This window comes from Microchirus variegatus (genome assembly GCF_963457635.1).
Source record: "Microchirus variegatus genome assembly, chromosome: 11".
In the NCBI taxonomy this organism is placed as follows: domain Eukaryota; kingdom Metazoa; phylum Chordata; class Actinopteri; order Pleuronectiformes; family Soleidae; genus Microchirus; species Microchirus variegatus.
The window spans coordinates 11,338,556-11,362,418 of NC_139812.1; the positions used below are offsets into that span (position 1 = coordinate 11,338,556).

At 41.0% G+C, this 23,863-nt stretch overlaps 1 protein-coding gene across 1 annotated transcript in view; it reads right to left on the reverse strand.

Moving 5' to 3' along the window:
- Positions 1-210: 210 nt before the first annotated feature.
- The window catches only part of ttc7a (tetratricopeptide repeat domain 7A), a gene marked incomplete at both ends in the record, with an annotated part of 52,472 nt that continues 28,819 nt past the window's right edge, over positions 211-23,863 (reverse strand). Inside the window, 5 exons of the mRNA XM_083898193.1 lie at positions 211-429; positions 9,287-9,489; positions 12,959-13,093; positions 13,831-13,943; positions 16,371-16,487. Of these exons, the coding sequence (XP_083754319.1) occupies positions 211-429; positions 9,287-9,489; positions 12,959-13,093; positions 13,831-13,943; positions 16,371-16,487 (787 nt within the window). The remainder of the gene's footprint in view (positions 430-9,286; positions 9,490-12,958; positions 13,094-13,830; positions 13,944-16,370; positions 16,488-23,863) is intronic.

Sequence of the window (23,863 nt, forward strand, 5' to 3'; positions counted from 1 at the left end):
CTTCCTGGTACATAGTAGCAGAGAGCAAGAAGTGAAATGAACAAAGTTCACGCAGTAAAAACTCATTCTCAGTGGTATCTGTCTTCTCTTCCCAAAAATGTCAAAACTATCCATCAGAGGAAACCTGTCCCACCTAGCACACTTACAGTGTAATTATTCAGGGCAATTCACTTTAACTTTAACTGAGACCACCATCACAGCCCAGACCCCTCATAGCTCTCTGGAGACGATGGTGAAGGGCCGGATGGGACAAGACGCCTCGAGCTCCAGTGCTGTTAAGAAGCAGTCGGGGGCCTGGCTGGCATTTCGAGACTGCAGCGCCTCGCCCAGGCAGCTCCACGCCTCGTGTGAGGTGCTGTGGGCCTGGACTGCATCGCGCAGGACCTTCTCGCCAAGGTGGACACGCCCACTTTTCACAAGCAAACGGCCCTTGATGGACAGATGGATAGGGGAGAAGAAAACGCAGACGTTAATTTCAGATGTCTTGAAACTCTAATTTATAAAACTACACAGTGGTTAAAATGATTTCTGTGGCTGATTTTGGAATAAAGGTATTATAAAGTTATTAAACAGTGCTTTAAATTATACAAGTATTATTTAATTGTTCAATTTGTTCAGTGTAAACTCGATTAATAAACAAAAAATATTAAACCTCAGAACCTCCTCTCTAATGCTTTTTCATTTTCTCTGCCGCAGACGGCGGCTTTTTACAAAACAAATACAAATTGTGGATTATAACGTCTGCTGCCCTGTGGACTCATTTGGTACAAAAACAACAACCATGAAAAAAAGCAATAACAGCCTAACCAAAGTGTTATCCCTAACCGTAACCATACCCAGCCCTAAACATAACCAGTTCCTCAGAAATGAGGTTCTATCTTATCAGGACACACACATACTGAGGCGGCCTGAGGTCAGACAGACAAGCCTTATTATGCTCATCTAGATTAATTGGGCTGGAATTCACATCGCTGTCTCCAGGCTCTGATGCAACTTGCAAAAAGTAACACACACACACACATCATCTAGTTTCCATGACTTCAGAGGACTTCCATTCATTTCCTGGAGACCAACTTTGACCTAACCCTTATCTCACCCTAACCATACATGTCGTCACCTTAACTTGTCATGATTAGCTTTATAGTGACTTCCCTTATTTCCCATGAGGAAGACCAGTCCCTATTATGTGACTGTGTAAACAGATTTAGGTCCCCACAACAACATGAGTAATACAAGGAACACACACACAATTGTATTTTCATATCTTAGTGAGGACAAATGCTTTCCCAAGCCCCTTACCTTAACCTTAACCATCACAAGTAAGTTTCTAACCTAAACCCAAAACCCCAAAATGTCCCTACAAAGATTTTGTTTATGTTTTTGGACCTTGCAAAGATATCAACACTCATACAAACACACACACAAGTGTATTTATGCATACATTTGTATATACCTAGTGTCTACCTGTCTCTACATCTTCATGTCAGTGCTCTCCAGTCTCACAGGTACTACACTGTTCCAGTGTTTTTAGCATGAACACAGTTGACTGTACAGTTAACACACACACACACAAACACACACTCTTCCATGTGTGCAGCAGCATGTCAGGTATGCTGGTAACCATGGAAAAGTGGATCCTTCTGGGTCAGGAGCTCAGTCAAATAAACTCCACTGTGCAGTGTATACAGTACAAGAGGACACCCCTAATACATACACACACACACACACACTGCACTGGCCACCATGTTAACACAGAACATTGTGTTTTAGGGAATAATTTGTTTTTTTTTCTTTTGAAGAATAAGAGAAGAACAATTATTCAGTTTTCATCCAACCTGGGCTCAAATTTAAAATTTGCAGATAGTAGTTTGGTGCAAACATGTGTTAACTGCTTTAGAGCTGCAGAAACAGATAGCCCGTCTCTGGTTTCGAATCGTTAAATACATTCAAGACTTTATCCATCAACTCAGGCTCTCTGTAAACATATCAGGAGAAATCAAAGCCCAGTTTCCACCAAGTGCTACAGTTCGGTACAGTTCAGTTATGTACGTTATGCTTAGGAGAAACTTTAAAAGGTTGGGTTGAAGCTCCACCCTTTAAGGAGTGCTTGGTACCCCCAACAGAAGGGTGCCAAAAACTGGGATGGTACGGGTGACTTATTTTGGTGGTACCAAGCACCCCTTTCAAGGGTACAGCAACACTGCAGTCCTTCACACCCTGCTGTGGATATGCAAGCCAGAATCATTCCAAAACACACCATAGCAAGCTGAACTGCCCTTGGTGGAAACAACACCTCAAATACACATCTATTTCTTTAAGTTATAGACAAAAAGAGCTCTACTGACCCCAAAAGTGCTTCCAATTGCCATGCCAACGTGTTGTCGTAAATGATGCTAAAGATAATATAGGTGCTGTATACAGTACTGTAAATGCAGCTACGCAGTGAACAGATAAACAAGTAGAGACATTAACAAACATTTTTAAATTCCTACCGTTTCTGGCAACGCACAGATAAAAACTGGTGTCTAATGGTTTTTGCTTTAATTACTCGGAGCCATCTGTCTCCAGTTTTACCTCAACAGATCCTATCAAGCTTGGCAGCCTGGGTTTGTTTCTTGTCATGCCATTTAAGCACGAACTGAACTGAGCCGAGCCAAACCGAGCAAGTGGGCAGTGGTGTTTCAAGTTAAATTTAAGCCGGCGTTTGAAACGCTGCAACACACACAACACCCATAGCGTTTAAGTTAGTGCAGCTCGATCGAAGAGAACGGAAGCTTCCTGAGTCATTTGTATGGGAGTAGCAAAAATGATTCTGCCTTAAGTGAACATCGTAAATGTCTCATTAACTCAAATATTGAAAGCTACGGATTGAAAATGAACCACCTAATTCTTGGAGGCACTACTGGAGAACGATTAAGGGTGTAACTTGTTAAGCAGAAGCGGAAGCAGCAGTAAACTACTTCTTTCTCGTGACAAAACATGGCATGTGGCTGCAGGATAGTGCTGTTCCTGTAATGCATGAGCATCATGCAGCTTGTAAAACAACTCATGTAGAAACTAAAACCCAGACTTGGTGATTTTTATCTATTTTTTCATGTTGCTGCAATCAGTTTTTGTACACTTTTTTGACTCTGATCTCAACCATATGTACTGTGTAAAGTGTGAATGAATGTATACGGCGTCCCTGTGACCATGTCGCGTTTGAATGTGTGAGGGGGGGAAAAAACATGTCTGTGCATCCCCGAATTACTTCCCACATACATTCTTACCATTCCTACAGATTATTATTATTAACAGATACACACTGCACGTGGAGAACAGTGCAGAAGTCGCCATGATGCATACACACTCGCAAACACATACTCACATGTAAAGAGAGCAACAGGAGGAGAGGAAAAGGAAAAAGACCACAGAGGACAGGGAAAAAGAGAGCGTGAGCAAAAGAGAAAGAGCTAAAATTGGAGCAATGAACAGAGAAAAAGAGGCGTCAAAGAAAAAGGAAAAAAATAAGTGGGCCTAGATGAGCCATACATAGCAACGGAGGCACCAGTCAACTCCCAATAGTCTGTTTGCAAATGTGTTTTTTCTACCTCTTGTCTTGTCTCTCTCTCTTTCCTTTCCTATCTTCTTCTTCTCTCTCCCTATGTATCGGTGGTTTTTGGAGGTCTTGCTCTACAGAATATAGTTCCCTGGTTGCTAGGCAATCCCATAAAGTGGCGAGAACGAGCAAAGTGTTATAAATAATGTATTTGCATTATCTAATCAGCTGACAACCACCCCCATCCACACTGAGAGAAAGTGAGGGAGAGAGGAAGAGAGAGAGAGTGATGAGGGCATTTGATAATTGGAACGCGATTAATTCAATGAGCACAAGTCCTCGTCCTTGAGAGTACGCATGCATATGTGAAGCTGCATATGAATATTCCTCTGTTCAAGAGGAGGAAAAGCATAGAGAGAGAGAGTGTGTGTTTGTGTGTGTGTGAGAGAGAGACTAAGAGTAGGCTTCACTACACAACAGGACGAATGAGATGTGGAGAGTGTTGGGAGTGGGTCAGATTCATTTCATACCATAGCCAGAAGCAAGGCTGGGCTGTGTTTCAGGATCAGCTATCCATGAGAACAGACAGACACACACACACACACACACACACACACAGACACACACACACACACACACACACACACACACACACCCCGTGCCAAACATACACACATGTCAACCAAACCCTTCAATGGGGTTAAGAGACAGACACATTTGCAAACGCTGACATGGCACATGCTACCAAAGACAAACAGAACAGACGCTTGGATCGAAGACGCGGACTGCAACAAGCAAGACATAAAATATCCAGAAATAGCCACAGTATCAGTTTCATTGCCATCATTAAAAAAATCTGCTGAGCAGTTGTGCACACGTTGGGGTCCTTGCAGAATATTAAATATACCTACTTTAATACCAAGTCTGTCCCTTTAAGAAGGTGGCCTTTGTGATTATTTATGAGAGGAAATGTGGGTAATGAAGTCTGTGAAGAAGTTGTTTTTAGCCGCAGCCGGAGAGAAGTGGAGCATGTGTGCTTCATGTTACTCATCCATATTCACCACAGTTAGTCACAGTCGGAGCAGTGAGAGGGAAGTGTATGTTCTCCACTTCGACCAGACTGCTTGTCGTTACACCACTGATGAGCTAAGCTAACGTCGCTCCAAACGCAACATCTGATGTGTGATTTTTCTCTTTTTTTTAACAGAGAGAAAAACGTGCGTGGTGACATGGTTGCGTCATGAGGAATGAGCAGGAAAGTAAACATCCTGACATCCTATTTGTTATGTTTTAATTTAATTTCAACTCTCCCTCTGAGCCCTATCCTGTCATGCATAATTTACATGGTAATACTGTATAACACTGTCCATTGTGGATGTTTTCAAAATATCAAAACATTATTGCACACACACAAATGTGTTTTTATATCTTAGTGAGGACACCTCATGGCAAAATGCATTCCCTAACCCCTAACCTTAACCCTCACATCTAAGTGCCTAACCCTACTCCTTCCCCTAACCCTGAAACCAAGCTTTAACCTCCAAAAAGGGTTAGGGTTAGAGTGAGGACCAGCCAAAATGACCTCACTCCCTTAGGTGTATAAGTGTGTTGGTCCTCACAAAGATAACCATACAGGAACACACACACACTTACACACACAGCATACCAATACCATTGGCCTATAATGGTTTCCCTCACCATCACACCCTCATCCATCCAAAAATACTCTAAAACCAGCAGCTGACCACAGCTGTGAATCTTTCAGACACACACACACACGGACACACACTTATGCTTATGTCATGCAATTTGATTATGGGCAAGAAAAATGAAACACAAAAGCAAAAACAAGCCTTACACTAGCTTAACTTTATGACAAACCTAAACGGCTCTTCAAAGTTTGAAATACAAACAAAAAAAAGGATCTCTCTAAGTTTTTGGACAGAGTTTCATAGTTGGACCATTTCTCAACAGTTTTATTGCCAAGTACTTCCGTGCAGTGACTTATCAATTTACAAATGGTTGCCTAGCAACTAAAAAGACAAGTCACTGCTCCCAAAACATTTTATTTGGCAAGAAATGTCATTCCCAGGAAGAAACTAAAAAGTTGTTTGAAAAACAATTTAGTTTGTGAGAGACATGTTGTCACGCAGTCTTCAAGATCAACACGTTCATAAAAAAATCTCACAAGAAAAACAAATCGAACGAGAGAAATTAAAGATAGAAACGTGTAATATTAAAGGAGTACTTCTTTTTATACACATGTATAACATATAGTACACTACTACCCCAATATATAGCTATAGCACACCTAAAGCATTCAGGAAAAGTACAGTATGTACTTTGCAGAATAATGGCTGTAGAGTGTAAGAATATCATCCAAGAATATCAGAATTCCCCTCAAGGCAGAGCAGAATAAATGGGCCACTGGCACACAAAGTGTCCACAGCATAAAAATAAACGCATGAAGCCGGAGCCACTGGGAAGCAGCAACTGTAAGTTGTATTCTTGCAGACGGATGCAAGCCAGAAATATGGGCAGTGTTCCAATTAAAATGTCCTGCACACTTAGGCTCCAACACAGTGTAAGGTTGCAACCGTTTACCACACTGCTTCATTAGTGACATCATATAATCAGGTGTAATGGACATTATTCCTTACTAGACATGGCACCGTCACTATGTTGTCTCGAAAGGGTTTAATCTTTGCCTTGTCAAAGAAGTGTGCCTGCCCCACACTTTAGTATAATTGGGGGAATTTTGAATCTTCTTTAGCCCTTTTGACAACTTAGTGACTACTCTATACCAGTCTGACAAATAGGAATCACCAAGAATGTCTGGTCAGATGAGTCCACATCTGTTCTGTGCTCTCTTTTGATGTAATTCAAAATTAAAAATGTGTCCATGAGACAGTAGGTGATGGCTTCTATCAGGATGAGCACCATTATGTACCTCGTAACTACTGTGAGGGCTCTGATTAAACCTCTGTACTGCTTAAAAAAGCAGAATGTCATCAGCATACAAACTGATTTTTGCTTTAGGGTAGTGGTTATCAAAGTCTGTGAAGCTGAAGACAAGGGCTCTATTCAAAAGTAGTTTAAATCCGTTTTATTACATGGGATCCAATCGGAGGGGAGCGCCCATAAAAGGGGGTTGGGCTACCATGAAGGTAGTAAAATTGTACATCTGTGGGGGTCGTTCAAATATAACCAACAAAAACCAAATTATTATAATTTTATTGTTTCAATCGTAAACAATGCAGTTTTTTCAATGTTAAGAGTATAATTTAGATGAACGTGACAAACAGGCAAAAACAATATCGCCTGTGACACAATGACTGCACTTATATCATATTATATATGATATAATGTGTGCTGCTTTTTGTGTTTATGTGTTAGAACGAATAATTAACAGTCTTAGTTTGACGTCAGTAATAAGAGACCCCCACAAAGATCAGATTATAAGTCTAACCCGGGTTTAAATACATGCTCGTCCATTGGTAGCACTAAGGTTCCAAATCTTCTGTTAATAAAAAACAAAAAACAAAAAAACAGTTAAATAACCAGAGCTAAGTTAGTGGACAAGGGTGAATCAAGTAGGAGAGGAGATAGGACATCAGCCAAAACTAGGTGAAATGCAAATACATGACTTCATGAATATGCTAATTGCCATATTGCACTTCCTCAACTACAGTGTACGATTTCACACTTTAATCATAAAGAGTTGAGCCATATACTCCAACTATAATAACTAAGTGAACAAAACTAGGTCAATAGTTAATTTAGTGTAGATTGGTCTGGAAACTTTCTGGAACAGCTGTACGTAGGGTTTATTATATATATATACATATATATATATATATATATATATATATATAAAAACAGTACTTGTGTGCCACTTATATGGAGGATGGCAGTAATTGGCAGACAATAATATCAAAACACATGTGCTCGCACTCTCACATGTATACACAGAATATACTAGGGCAGACAGCTATACTGAGAACACACAGCTGCCCCATAAGAGACCCAGAGTAGGACAATGCCAGCTGGCTTTGTTTCAACTTCTCACCCCCTGGGATTGGTTCTCCCACAGGCCAAATATGGAAGAGACACATACCACTGTTTAACCCAATCGATGTACACACACACACACTGACACACACATATTCTTGTACAGCATTTTTAGCAAGGACTCTCATAGGCATAATGCATGCCCTAGCCTGTTACCCTAACCTTAACCATCAGTGATAATGCCAAAAACAGTAAAGAGGTAACAATCACGTACACACACACACACACACACTGCTAGATTAAAAGCATTAGCCTTATGTGAGCATGCGGTTGTACCACTAATAACAAAAATATCAACCAACACATGTATAGTCACCATGGAGACCAGATTCATGTGTGTGTAAGCAAGTATCAGATTTGAGGGATTCCCCACTCTGCTCCTTTCACCATGACAACAGAAAGAAAGGTTCAAAGGTCAGAGCATCTACTGTTAATCCAGCGGTTCAGACAGACAAGCAGAGAATACGGGAGTGGATGAGGTGGGTGAGTGAGGATCGTTTGAGGTTTTGTGTTTGAGTGAGAGACTGTGAGAGAGGGTCTTCTCTTCTCAGATGAAAGGAATGTGGGCGAGTGATCAGACAGGCAAAAAGCCAGTCTATAAGCAGCAAGCAGTAAGACAAAAATCATGTTCCTGTTTTCTAAAATGTAAGGTTTTCCTAAAACAATTCAACATATTTCTGAAGATGACTGAACTATAAAGTCTTATTGTGAAAATGACCACAATCCTGACACGGTATAATCCGCATGTGGGAGAGGAAGAGAGATTATAAACTGAGATTATTACCAGCCAACGGACAGAGTTAACAGCAAACTCATTTAATAAGTGCTGCTGAATAAGAGTGGAAATGTTGTTAAAGTCACTATTGTATACATTAAAATACAATTATTATTAATTACATAAAATTATGAAGTGTGTACAGCAGGACAGAACTCGCCATCCATAATTACACAACAAAAATAGAAAATATGCAGTCAAGTATTTGAAGGTAACAAAACTGTGTGTTGTTCATGTCTGTAGTAAACTGTGAGGACATTTCAAAACAATTTAAAACCTTTAAAATATTTGTGAGGTCATTTTGGTTGGTCCTCATAACTTAAAGGGGTCTTTTAAGGGTTAAGACTTGGTTTTAGGACATACTGTATTACTGTAGTTGTAGTGAGCATTTGAGAGAAACAGCTGAGGGCTAAACCAATGACATTTCTGCGTAATAATAATAAAAAAATACATTTTAAGGCTATTTTAATGATCTTCTTGTGGAAATGTGACATTATTTTTTCCTGATTTCTACCAGTTCAAATGGAAAAACTTGGATCTTAAAGATTGACTCACATGAGATTCAACTGAGTCCGAATGAGTGTGTGTACTCTTTGTGTTCATATTCTTATTTGATCAGGAGAGCTAACAACTGAATTATTTAGAATTATTTTAGTGGATTTTAGAAAAAAAAATTATGTGTGTACATGCATCAACATGCGAGTCTAACTTACTGTAATGTTTTGAACCGAGTAAAATGTAATTTCATGACCTCAAGTGTATGTGTGCGTAGAGTTGCATAGTGTGAGCAACTTATAGCAGCAGTAACCTGATACCATGATATGAGTGGGACACTCAACAGAAGTGAATTTTATAAATTGTAAGTGCATTTAGCAGCCTCTGAAGCTTTCATCGTCTCTCACCATGTGCACCAGTATACGCTCTCCTGTGGGATGGATGGCCAGAGCTTCATCGTACAGGCCTTTGGCTTCGTCCAGTTGGCCCCGGAGCTCGGCCAGGCGGCCCCGCTGCAGCAACACCGAGTGCGAGTTGGGGAAGATTGCGATTGCTTCAGCTATGCAGAACTGGGCCTCCTTTAACCGTCCATCTGCCATGAACAGCTCTCCTGCAGGAGGAGGATGGGACATGAGGTTAAGAAACAGAGATGGGTGAGGGAGGAGAGAGAATACAGAAAAAGAAGAGAAGAGATGGTACAAGAGTTAGTTGAAAAGAGTATCAGGAAAGGATGGGTGAAGAAAACTGGAATAATCATGGACAGAATGGGAGGACAAATATCATGAATCCCCCTCAGTAGTAAGTGAAAGTAACAGATGACTTGACAGTGAGTTCAAACGGCATGTTAAAATGTAAACTGTGCAGCACTCAAACAAAAAAAACACAGTTGGATGAACGCACAGACACTGGAGGGAGTGGGAGCAAAGGAGTGCCTGGGAAGTCGAGAGAGTCTTGCCTAAATATGGCCATCGCATACTAATGCTGCCTGCTTCCTTTCTCTGCTGCTGCTGCTGGGAGGATGACGACAAACCCACCACACACACATACACACACCAGAGGACACACCCCTGAAGATGGAGCTGACCACTGCGAGGACAGGATGCTGTCATTCATTCTCAGAAGTGGATGGTGGGTTGACACAGAAACCTTGGGAAAGAAACCCCATGACCTTGTCAGAACCACTAGTCCTCATGAGATAGAACCTGCTTTTGAAGGAAACAATTTCAGGGCTAAGATTTGAATGTTTAAAGTTAAAGGTTTTTTTTTCGGCTGTGACATAATGACAGGAAGTCGACACGGTGTCCTAAGAAGAACAGCCTGTATGTGTGTGTGTGTGTGATACAGAAAGATAACTATGCAGTGAGACCCATGTGTGAGTTTGGTAGTGGATGTTGTGTTTGTTTACATGTGTCTGATGATGCACAGATGGGGAACACTTAGCGTAGGCATGTTGCCTCTGCGAGATGAAAGCCAACCATTTGGACTCTTGGTTTCAGGGGAACGAGGATTCATGGGAAAAAGGGATACAGACAGCATTTCCCTTCTGCTCACCTGAGATCTCGGAAAAAAAATTAAAAGGATTAGATCTGTGCTTGTCTATCAGTTTGAGTGTTTACATGCAGCTGAGTGTGCCCTTTTTGAAGACTGAGCGGCCCCCACCCCCCCTCCTTCTGTGATTTCATATGTAGCCAGTGAGGATGTGAGATTGAGGGGGAAGTGACTGATGTTAAGAGGAATGTTGGGAAGGAGGGTGACTTGGGATAGGACATGCGCAGCCTTTAGTGAAGGGTCATACCCCTGGTCTCTTTCTCTCTCTCACGCACACATACATTATTTTGCCTGTTCTCAGCAGAGATATAGAGAACAACCTTCAAATTACACTCGGCCACAAGGGATGGGACCTCTTGGCCCTTCCATCCATCTTATCCTATGCTGGTTTTCTCGTTGTACTACTGCCTTCACTTGAGTTGTGGTATGAATTCCAATTCCCATGCCTCATCCACTCACGCTGAGTGGATAGACGAGGAGTGTATCTCTGTGCCCCTCTCCCTTCATTTCCTGCTAATGCACAGCACACCCTGTGAACCTCCACATGCAGACTGAAGACTGCATCACTGCCATTCTGCCCTTACTAGAGCAGTCGCTGCCTTTTTTCAGTTACAGCACACGTCAGGTAGGCAGTATTCAATGGGACTGTAATGGCTCTGAGCAGTACGTTGTTTACATAGATATACAGCTACATACTTTGGGCTCACCCTAAAATGATGGCAACTGAATTTCTGTGACTGCAGCGTGGCGTGATATTTGACAAAAATCTAGTCTGAACAACTTTGCGATTGCGATTATTTTTGACAGGAAATGCGATTGCGATATGATTCGCGATATGAGCGGGAATGGTGATTTTTACATTATTATTCTCATTTTCATTCAAAAAACATACTTAAAAGGATTAATGTGTGATATTTGTGCAACTCTGTGAGAAACAAAGATGTTCTCTTCAGTCTGTAGAATAAGATGTGAATAGATTAAGACAATAATTCATCTAAAATTATATTTTGACAAACATTTTGGCTTGAACAAATATTGTGACTCCTGCGGTTTTAAAATTGCAGTAAGCTATATTGCGATAAAAAAATCGAAATGTGAATTTTAAAAAAAACGAAGTTCATAAAAATTTCGATTAATTACAATAATCCTTTTCAATGTTTTTCGAATGAAAATCAGTAAAAAAAAAAATCAAAATTCCCACGGATATCGCAAATTATATTGCAATTCCTGTCAAAATTGTTGCAATTAGATATTAATTCAAAATCGTTCAGCCTCACTGCAGTGCTCCAAACATTTGTGCTCACATAACCATCGTCTCACTCCCAAGAGAGACTGAAATCCGACTACGCTTGTAAGCAGGTCAGTAAGGTGTGTGAGAGCTTTTGTAGTAGCCTCTGCACAATACAGTCTGTACAGAGAGGAGGAGTTCCATTCAAATGTCCCAGCACAGAGTCTCACAGCTTTTTTTTGTTTGTTTGTTTGATCTGTATTTGTCTGATGAGGTCATTCCTACAGGATTTCCATCCTTTGTGAAGCCTTGAAGGAAAAAATCCCTAACCACGTGTCTGCTCTGTCAAAAGACGACCAATATGAACAGAGCAAATGTCTTTTACAATGAAAAAAAAGAACAAAATTGTGGCTGTAAACTTTCCATGTTGTTTTAGCATACGTGACAATTTCACTGATTATTTTCTGCCTTCCACTCAATGACCAGTTGTAATATCAGTGCTTACTTGCGAGATACATAGAGCTGGTATTTGCCTTTCAGAAGTATGCCAGTGTTAGGAAGGAGTAATTCTATTCTACAAAAACAGAACATGTAACCCTTTGGTTGGCCAACTTTGGTCCATGGGCCCCACAGTCCTGTCCTAAATCAAGGTGGTGATCGTGGTAATTATAACCCATGGTAAAAGTATGTCCAAACTGCATGTGTGCACAGGTAAGCACAGGGCCACAATCACAGCATAAATGAATGTTTTGTCCTCGTCTTAACTCATTGGCTGCCAATGACTATGTCTATAGAAGTCAATTCAAATACAAACATTCACTGCCAACAACATCTGATGAAAGAAGAGTCTACTTCTTTTGGTAGTTTCGGTGTTTACATAGTCATAGAACACACTGTTTTGTGGGCCTTGGAAAATCAGTCAAAATGCTGTAAAGCACTTGGCAGTATCTCTGCGCTGAAAATGGCTGGCAGCCAATGAGTTTAAAAAACCTGGAGTGAAATGATTTAACACATGAATATTCTGTCCACCTTGCACTTGCCAATGGAACGACCCATTAATTATTCATTAACATTAATAAAACCGGGACATGCAGAACCATGGAAGCCAATTAGTGCCAGTTGTATAGCCACAGCTACACAAACAGTCAGTTAATACACAGGCAGTTCCCACATACTCTCAGTTCATCTGCAAATGAACGGGTACTGTACACCGTGATTATTAAACGTTCATCTGCTGACCCCGCAAACCAAAAAAAGCGTGTGAAGAGACACTGTGTCGGAGCTGCGTGTATCATTATCATACCAGCCTGCAGCCAGATGTGCTCCAGCGTGGTCCAGATGTAGGCGGGTCCTTGGCGACGGGAGGAGCTAAGGTCCGACACCTCAGAGAGCGCCGCCTCCAGCCGAGACAGAGCAACTGACGACGGGCACGGTGAACCTGTGAAGCAACATGAAGATGTGTTGTTTTAATGCATTAATGACCACAATTATTATCCAATTATTTCCAATTAGTCTCCTTACTAGAATAAGACCTGAAAATACAGGAAATATGTATGCAGGACTAAGATATGTGATATTGTTCAGAATGAACTAAGGGCTAATTTATCAAGTGTAGGAGTCCGGCTCTCTTTAACCTACATGCAGAAGCCTAATTAATGTCATTGGTAACACCTGTGTTTGCCCTAATTTTCTGTACAAAATGGCTGCTTTAAAATGGTCTATAATGTCATGGTTTATTCAAGACATGCTTGAGCATTAAACCAACATGTTGTATGAGTTTAATTCATTGGAAGCTTGCTAATATTTAAGACCACGTTTCAGTCACGTCATTCCATTCAAAATGACAAGGATAATAGAATTTGAGATACATAAATTTATAATTTTCCATTAGCAAGGTCAACAGCAGTAAGTAATGGCTTAAGTGTATTCATATAACATTGATAATGAATAAATCTAGGTTGGCAAAGTGACGATATCATCACACAGACATAGTTTTCGCTCTATAAAAGGTCAAATACCCAGGGATTAAAAGTGACCGGCATGTTCACCGTTCTCACCGGTGTTTACCCAAAACAATAGACGACTTAAAATAATCCATTCAGTACGAAACAGTTTAAATGTGTGCAACAGAGGGTCCTCATTAAAAAAAAGACTGAAACCACTGAGAGAGCAGACCAGTGGAGACGTCCTGGAAGTCAGGCAGGGTCAGGTGGATGGAGGATTTCCTGCCTCCGGGGCTGACCTCTGTCCTCTCAGCCACCGGAATGCTGCTGCTGTCATCTGTCTCACTGCAACGCACACGCACAAGTAAAAAGAAACACTCAATTCATGTCAATTAAGGTAATAAAAATGTGATATATGTAAAATATGTACATCACCCCTAAGTATTTAAAGGTCTTATTGCAAAACATTCTATCTCGAGTGTTGCTGCCAAAGTGTGGTGGGGCAACAGTCAGTATTGGCTGCATCATAGTTGTAAATGAACATTATACATATTTACTTAATCAATGATCACAAGGTCATTTTATGATTTAATACAGCACATTTCTTGCATATAGCTCGTTTAATGCACAGCTGCAGATTGTGTGGCTTTTTGAATGTGGGGAAGTGTACAATGCAGAGAGACAATGTAGTCCATGCTGGATGTAATGAGTCTAAGATCTCACACTGGAGGTGGTCCTTCTAAAGTATACGACTGCAAATAGAGCATAATATATTGAAATGTTCACTTTTCTTCCTAATCAAACAATTTCAAGAGGAATTATTTCATTATTATTGAAATAATAATTATAATAATAATAATTATTATTAATAATAATATATAATAATAATTATTATTATTATTTCAAGCAAAATAAACAAGAAGGTCCCTAGAACACTGTGATGGCTGCAGCCACACAGGGTAATGTCTGCCCACACCCTTAGTCATTTAATCATTCTTTATAAGTAGATTTGGTTTCAGTTCAACAATAGTGTATTTGGTTTAATCTTACATTGTTGTTGAATTAAGTGCACACATCAACACTGGGTTATTTATTATTTCTTTTTTCCGAGTTATCTGGCTGGTGGGATGGTGACTGGGAACAAAAAGGGTGGCCAAGGGCAAGCAGCACCTGTATGATGATGTGATGTCATTTTGTTCATGTCTTTGTGTTTCGTTTAGTTTGCCTGAGCCAGTATTTACATTCCCTTTGTGTCCCATTTAGGACGTCTGTTGATTCAGTTGATTCACCTTATCGTTTGACAGTTTATCTGGAGTTATAATTAAGCTGACCTCTTTTAGGTCAAGTTTGATTTTGCTGCTTTTTGGGTAAAATAAAAACCCACCCTCTGTTTAAAGCAGAAATACATTGTAGTGTAGGATGTGAGAATATACAGATACATTCAACTCAAAAAATATTTCATTCTGTGCTTTTCAAGGAAAGCAATGTGTGTAGAAGTATTGCCAGATATTTACATAATTAAGGAATGTATTGAATGCTACTCGGTATTGCAGAAATGAGAACTATGAGGTCCAATATCTTACAAGTACTCGTAAAAGTTAAAATGATGGGTCTCCACCAACGCAGCTGGTTGTTGTTCTTTATTCAGAGAAATGTTATTCCTCCCAGTCCTTTTAATGTTGTGCTTAATATCTGTATTATCAGATTCAACAGGCCTGACTTCACATCAGCTGCAGTGAGTCATCGCGCAGATACATGTTTGTGAAGTGAGCTGTTCCAGGACAAATGGAAATATGTCTGAATGCAATGAGGACCAGGCAAGAGCAAATTAACCTCTGATCCTGCTGACTGCTCTGCTCTCCAGGATAACCTCATCAATATATCAGTGATGCAGAGTAAACGCGCACACACGCACACACACAGTAATTAATGCTGGCAGTACAACCTCACCCTAGAAGCTCCCCCCTCATATCTCAACACACATGGCAGTAAAAACACTTGGGCAGTGAAGGGTCACCCATCCAGACCCACAGCGATTTAGGGCGCTTTCACACCACTAGTTCGATTATTTGATCTGCACCAGGCAATACAATTGTTATTATGTAACATATGACTCCAGTGTGGTCCGCTTTCACACCAGCAAACGAACCAAAATTGGCAGATTTGACATTTCATCAATGTGTCATCTTCCGGTAGAAAAGCGCCACTTTTACAGTTTTTTACTCACTATGGAGCAACACGTTCGCACATTGCTACTTGCTCTGATCTTCGTTTATTACATTCTCTGTATTGGCCATTTTTGGCAAAATATCCAATTTGAGAATGAGTCGTGGCTGCGTCTGGAGAACAATCAGCTGATGCACTGGAGTCGGCGAAGACGTATAGCGCGTCATTTCAGGCAGAGGAGACGCGCTATTTTCATGAATGTGACGAAGATTGCTCCAAAGACCTACAAGGTAGGCTATGTCCATGGCATTTACTGCAGAATATGATTTGGACCCGAGTTCGCGTTCTCACCAGAGGGTCCGCACCAGAGTCTGACATTTGGTGCGGAGTCAAGCGGACCGAGACCCCCTCTTTTTAGCGGTCTCGGTCCGCTTGATTTGGTGCGGACCCGAGTGCGATTGATGCTTTCACACCAACGAAAACGAAACGAACTAGAGTTTTTGGTTCGAATGGATCGTTTGGTGCGCACCAACTGCTGTTGGTGTGAAAGCGCCCTAAGAGGAGCAAACCATTACAGAGACGTATGTTACATGTGAACACACTCACCTGGAGCGACCGACGTCGTAGCAGGTCTGCCAGCGTTGCAGCATCACTTCACAGGTCTGCAGAGCTGTGGCCGGACCGAACAGGGCCTCCTCAAGCTTCACCTTTGTGAACAGCAAACTATAACACACACACAGAGACACAGTACTCAATATTTTAATAACTTTGGAGCTTTTGTAAAGTTTCATTGCCATATTGTGTGTACTATGTAAAATGCCCTCATTGCACAGTACAGTATTTACTGTTTCTGTACCTGTATAGAAGTTGAACTGTAAACTGAACAGCCTCCAGAAATGTTTATTAGGAAACACAGTCAAACCTGGTCATATCGTCTCTGATGAGAACCAACACACAACATGTTTACAATTTGTGGTTTGCAAGAGGCGGAGGCCTCTGCGACCTGACAGTGGCCACTGAGCAGCGGAAACTATAGCAGATATTATCCCATAGTGTTTTGTTTGACAGTGAAAAATATAAATTAAGCAGCATGTAAAAGTGGACATTTGTCCTTCTGTAAGTGTTTGGGCTTTGACAGCGGTTGGTTAAGTGCTTGAATCCCATCAGCATCTATCTGATGCATGAGGACTGAGGTACACAGCGATCAATAGAAAGGGGGGGGGGGGTAAAGTCGGCCATCAACAACAGGCCCGATGACTGTGTGTGTGTGTGCATTGCGGTATGCGAGTGTGCTCATTTGTTGCCTCTTTAGGACCTTTTCTGGCATAAACGCTGACCTTGTCAGGACCAGTAGTCCTCATAGAGACCAAAACCAGGTCCAAATGAGCAGAATGTCATTTCTGAGGAATGCGTTGAAATTCAGGGCTAAGATTTTAATTGTGGTTAGATTAAGGTTAGAGTTGGACAACGTAAGGGATTGTTGAGGCTGTCCAAATGAATGAAAGTCAATTCAGTGTCCTGAGAAGAATAGCTGCGCGAACCTGTGTGTGTGTGAGTGCTTGCTTTGCAGTAAGAGTGTGTTGCAGAGCGTTAAGAGGCCGAAGAGTAATGCCATTGAGGGAGCAGAGTGATTCTGCTCAGCCCTTTTAGTTGAAGACAACTGGTTAAGTGATGTGGGAGTCTCTGGTGTGTGTGTGTGTGTGTGTGTGTGTGTGTGTGTGTGTGTGTGTGTGTATTTGTTTCCTCTTTGGGACTTTTCCAGCATAAACAATGACCTTGTAAGGACCTGTAGTCCTCATGGAGACCAAAGTCTGGTCCTAATGAGGCAGAACCACATTTCTGATGCTCTGGTTAAGGTTAGGATTGGTTTAAAGTCAGGGGTTAGGCATTAATTAGTTATGGTTCCATTCAGGAGTTGGATGGTTGTCCAAAAGAGTCCTAACAACAATAGCTTAGCACATCTTTGTGTGTGTGTGTGTTTAGTAATTGTCAGAAGGGGCCCTCAGAGGATGTAGTTTGCCGTCGACATCACTCTTCCTTCAGTATGACGATGAAGAGAGGGAGAGAGAGATAGAGAGATAGAGAGAGAGAGAGAAACAGTGAGACTAAGGTATTTGCCATATCTGACGCCCGTCTGCCTAGCTGTCCACCGTCTCCCTGTTGTTGAAGGCCCCTCCAATTATTCTGTTCTCTCCTGTCAGAGGGTGAGGGGAGAAGAATGATGGAGGGAGGCAGAAAGGGAAGGACAAAGGGATGGAGAGAGGGTGAGGATCGATAGCAGCGAGAGACAAGCTTGTGTCAGGGGAGAAAACTCTCAGTGAAATGTGCCTCATTACCAGCTGACTGCTTGGTGGACGGATGGGGGAAGGTGTGTGTGTAGGGTGTGAGGAGAAGATGGAGGGAGGCTGGAAAAGAAAATGAAAGTGTATATGAGTGGGAGGAAGGAGGTTGAATTTCTCTGACGTGGATGACAAGTGGTGCTGAGGGACTTTGTGTTGTTGAGGTTACGCCTGCCAGTAGGGGGTCCACTGTAGTGTGTGTGTGTGTAATTTTTTTCGTGTCTCTAGACTCCTTATTACTAGTAAGGCATTAAGAAGCATTTTGAGGGCGTAAATCAATTGTCCATGACAGTGTAAGAGTGTGTTGGTATCATTCAGTAAAAAAAGAAGTGACTTCCATCTTTGTGTCGTGTGATGCTGTGGTGAAAACAGCAAAACATAATGCGCTGTAGATTCTCAAAATGTTGATATTATTCAATGAAAGCTGCCGTCACATTAAAAGGCCTTCTAACCAAATGCATGCAAAGGCAAGATGTTCCTGTGTCATAACTGACATTTACTGTTACTTAACATGAATAGAATGTGCAGGCTATTCATTTTTCTCACATCAAAAATCCTCCAAGAAGTAAGAGAGATGCCATTTGGAACGCTTTTAAAGTCAAAACGTTTTGCATAAAGTGTTAAGATTCACTGGCCTGATATCAAAGGAAAAAATGGGAACAAGCAGGTTGCAACCGAGGATGTGCGCAGGTACTTTGAACTTGCAAAAATAACGACAAATTATTTCTGTAAAATGGAGAGAAAAATAGGAATAAAGACTCGTCACTGCCTCAAACAAAAGCCAGGTTCGTCCTCTTGATGGAGCTGCAGTTTGAGATTAAACACCTCATGTTTGCAGCTAATTTACAGGTCTAATATTTGTTAACATAAATGCTGTGTATATGATTTATTTAAACTTCCAATCTTAATGTTTCATTCTTTCCTGAAACACCCACAAAGGTCCAGAAAACTAGATTCTATCAAGGATAGCCCACTCACACACGACACTTCAGATTACAAAGGCTGTCATTTTCCAGCCTCGTGAGAATAAGCCTAGCTTGTGAGTGGAGTGTTTGAGGATGGACGGCAGCGAACAGTGAACGCTCGGCGGTGGCCAGCGAATAGTAGTGAGTGCGAGCGTAACCTCTGTATAAAAATAGCTAACAATATTCCCTTGGAAAAGTGGTAAATCTACAGTATTACTCACTCTGCACTCCCACAGATCAGTGTGTATTCACATTCTCTACAGGTACTCACACACACACACACAGGTTTGCAAAGCTATTCTTCTTAGGACACTGCAGTGACTTCCATTCACATGGACAGCCTAAACAAAGCTTAATCCCTAACCTGTTAATGCCCACTCCTAACCTTAACCTCACCACAATGTAAATCTTACACCTACCAGTTCTCAGAAGCGAGATTCTGCCTCATTCGGACCAAATTTTCTGTCTCCACGAGGACTACTGGTCCTGACAAGGTCAATGTTTCACACACGCATGCACAAACTTGTGTATGTGCATGTACTTGCTCATGCTGCAACATCCCATTAGATGAATGCAGAATCAAAGGCCGGGATTAATCATTCTCTTGAGTACAAAGTGAAGATCACGATCTCTCTCTCTCTCTCTCTGGTTTGATGTAAATCAGACACTTTCAAAAGTCATAACAGAGCGTTGGTTATGGTATGTTAATGTCAACTGTCCACTGTTGATATAATGTATAATAAATGTGTCATCTCCTCACACCCTTCCCAAAAAACCTCTCTGTTCCTTCTCTCTCTCTCTCTCAAACACACAAAAAACCCTCCCTCTTTTCCCCCACTTTCCTTTTCTTTCCTCCTCTCTCTCTCGTACGTTTGTAGCCTGAATCACATTTCACATTGAAATGCGCGGCTGTTTACTGGGTCATTAAAATTTCAAAGAAAAGGGGGGAAACGCAGACAGAGGGATAAAAAAAGATGAGGCAAGAAGAGAAAGAGGTGGAGATGAAGAAGCGAGAAGAGAGAGAGAAGCAGGGGAAGAGGATGTGAGAGAAAAGGAAGAAGGAGACATTTGGTATGCTACAGCGAGCTGACAGTTTACTGTGGTGCAGAGCATCAGTGGCTAACAAGAATCACACACATGCACGTATACCATGTATATCTCTAATATATATATAGATAAATATAGATATACATATACATACATACATATACACATATATATATACGTATACATACATATACGTATACATACATATACACATATATATACGTATACATACATATACACATACACATATATACATACATCTGCAACATGGATTCCAAAGGTAGCAATATATAGTGACCATATAGTGACCATAATGCAGGTCTGAATTGAACTTTTATTCATTAATAAAGCTTTCACTGGTATAGCAACAAAAATAATATGATTACTATAACACAGAGAGCATTACTCGTCTCAATTGTAACACTATTCTTATGCTCTATTATAACAAACAAACATAGGTGTCATTGGGAAACAATCGTGTTCTTTATTTTATGCATTTGTGAGAATTCTGGGAAGGATGTTAATTGTCATTGATCAATGAGCTACTGAACTTGTTGTAGAGATTAGAGAGATATATGTGGGCTCTTTTGTGAGAAAGCTAATTTCCAATCTATGGCAACAAACCACTCTGCATTGGGGAAAAAAAACAAGTGCTTCTCATGTTCTTCTCACCAGACAAGCTTGTGGTTCATTTTTTAGCCCTCCCTTTCTCAAGTATGTCAGGAAACTCTGGTGGCCTTTGTATCCCAAAAAGGATGTAAAGATTCTTTCCACTTCCTCCCTATGCAACTTTTATTAAAGGTCTCTATAACATTGACAGTCAATATGTATAAAAGAGTGTACTTTCAAAAAAAAAAAGAATCAACGTGCCTGCTCAAAGACATTTAAACAAAACAAAATATAACCACACACATCATTTTATGTGGCCCGTGAGGTCTATGCTGCTGTAAGGTGTGTGTTGAACAAAACTAAAAATAAACTAAATTTCCCACAATGCATGGCGATTGTGAGAAATGACCGTGAGGTGACTGCATCCCGCTACTAGTTTGCAGTCTATTATTGTATATGCATCATGCCACGGATTAAATGCAGATCGCAATATCCACAAATGATCCCAAAATATCCAGGAAGAGAAAGCTTGATGGAAGGCAGTTTCAAGAAAGATGGGAAGGCGAACACATGTTTTTGCTGTAAAGACCGGTATGTCTTTTGTGCTATGAGGCGGTGTCGGTCGTCAAAGAGTACGACCTATGTCGGCATTTTGACCCCAAACAAGGAGCCAAGTATGCCAAAGTTAGCCTTCAAGAAAAACAACAAATTGTCAAAGAATTAAAAGGCAAACTGCGATCGCAGCAGAATGTGTTCACAAAAGCCATAACCAAAAACGATGCGGCAGTGAAAGCTAGCTTTATTGTGGCTGAAGAAATCACCTGTGCTTCAAAGTCTTTTTTTGAGGGTGCGTTTACATTTTGTTACATTTATTCTGTCTAGCAGTTACATCTGGCAACCGTTATGCTTATGATGTGGCCCTCTGTGAACATGAATTTGACACCCCTGACATAGGCTAATACCATGAACAAAAAGTGATGGAGATTTCTCCCACCCAGCTGAAGTCTGGACTACGTCCGCATCCAAAGGTGGGCTTCCCCCCGATCCGCTTGTCCGAAGCCCACAGGACTCAATCGCTGCCACACTTGGAACCTCTAACCCCGCCCTCTTCGCGTCAACCAGGTACCCAACTCTCAATTAAATCAGAGAGATTGCATTATGTACACAAGCGTGCAGAGGGCAAAAATACATGGGACTTGCCAACTCCTCACAAGATTTGGTGACTTGTGATGCACCAACACATCAGCTTTTCTGTTAATGAGATTCTAGTGGCGTATACTACATCATACGTCATGTTTATGTGGGCGGAGTAGCAAGCTTTATCTTCAAAGCATGAAGCGCACACTCTCGCTTGGTTTGCCTGCTGTATAAACGTAGTATCACAAGATGGCGGCTTCCATAAAGCAAGGCCCTCACAAACATTAAAAATGCTCATTCTAAAGCTACACCAGGCAAGCAATTTTCTTTTATTTATGGGTAATGTATTCAAATTAAGCCAAAAAAAACAATTCATAAATAATACACACTGGTCCTTTAAGGGTCATGTGATTGGTCACCTGATGAATCTCCAGAAACCTAACCATGCTTTTAGCAAGTGTCCATCAACTCCTGCGGTAAACACTTGGCTACTTAGCTGCTAAATGTTCCACCATTTTCGCTAACTAGTTTCTCACGTTGCCTGATGTTTTGTGAGAGCAAAGACATGTAAGCACCAAACTAAAACACTGGAGCTTCAAGTGGATACCATTCTGTTTAAAGCTGAAGACGAGTCGTGTGATAATTCAGTGTAGATTTATCATTAGCCCTGACTTTAAAGCAGATCCATGCAAAGACTGTGACTATCAATACATAGTAAATCCTGGAGGTAATGATACAGTAAGTGGCCTTGCAGTTGCAAATCATTTGTAATTCAGCTGTTCCTTTTAGCAATTTATGGCTACCTAAAGCTGTATCTCTCTCTCTCTCTCTTCCTGACTCAACAACTGATGCTGTCTCTACCCATATGACCTCATGGTTACTGGGGCGATGGGGATTCCTGGTGCAGAGAGCATTGTGATTGGCTGAGAGTCTAAAAGAGGTTGTAAATGGGTCAAAGCAGTCAAGTGTCCCACTGGCGGAGGTGTTTGTATTTGTGCGTGTGTGTGTAGAATAATATTTTGCATGTAGACAGAGAGAGAGAACAGTTGTAAAGCAATGATCAGGAAAAACATGCAGTAATGAAATGATCATCTCTCCTGAATCATCTCACTCTGTATGTGTGTTTTTGTTTTTGCTGTCAAACTGTTACTGTGTCATCAGTTTTCTTGTTTTTTTCCATTTTTTTTTCTCCTCCCTCCTGCTTCTGAGGCATGGATGTTAATCCATGCTTGTGTGCTGGGACCATAGAGGCCAACACTGACCCCAGATGGCTGTATTATGAAATGCTTTACTGGCCTTTAAATTCCTCAGAAAGATGATGCAACATGCTTCTATGTTGTGACTAGAGTGAAATAATTAGACTGGATGGTTAATGCTGTCTATCTCTGATGCAACAGCATTTCCACTACAGCTAATTAATGTGTTTTCAATGTTTTTTTATGAAAACATTCCTGAGAGTGGAATAGGAAGATTTTTTTGATTTGATTTTACAAAAAAGTCAAGAATATTAATCTGGAGGGCAACAATAATAATTTCACTGCTGTGCCATTCCTTTGTAAAAAAGTGCTAAAACAACCTAAATATTCCCACAGTATGTGATACTATAATTCATCAAATGTATGCACATACGCAACACAGGTAAATTATAACATACGGTTAAAGAAACCAACCTAAAAGGTCACAGGTTTGAGTTCCTTCAACTACAACTGTAAAGTACACTGCAGCAAAACACTAAATTCCTGCAAGCACCAGACTCAACGTCTGAGTCAGTTTAACTGTGTTTAACCTGTTTAGCATAGCAGACGGCAGGGTTTGTGTGTTGGGACGACACACGAGTCAAGAAAGCAGCACTAGGGCTTAGGTCAGAGCTGCAAAGTTAAAAGGGTAAGAGTGTATGAGGGGCATAGGTGCTGCAATGCAGACCTCCACTGCAACACATCTAAATAAGGCGTAGAGTGTGTGTCTGCTTGGCCTCCAACACATCAGAGCTGAGATACCCAAT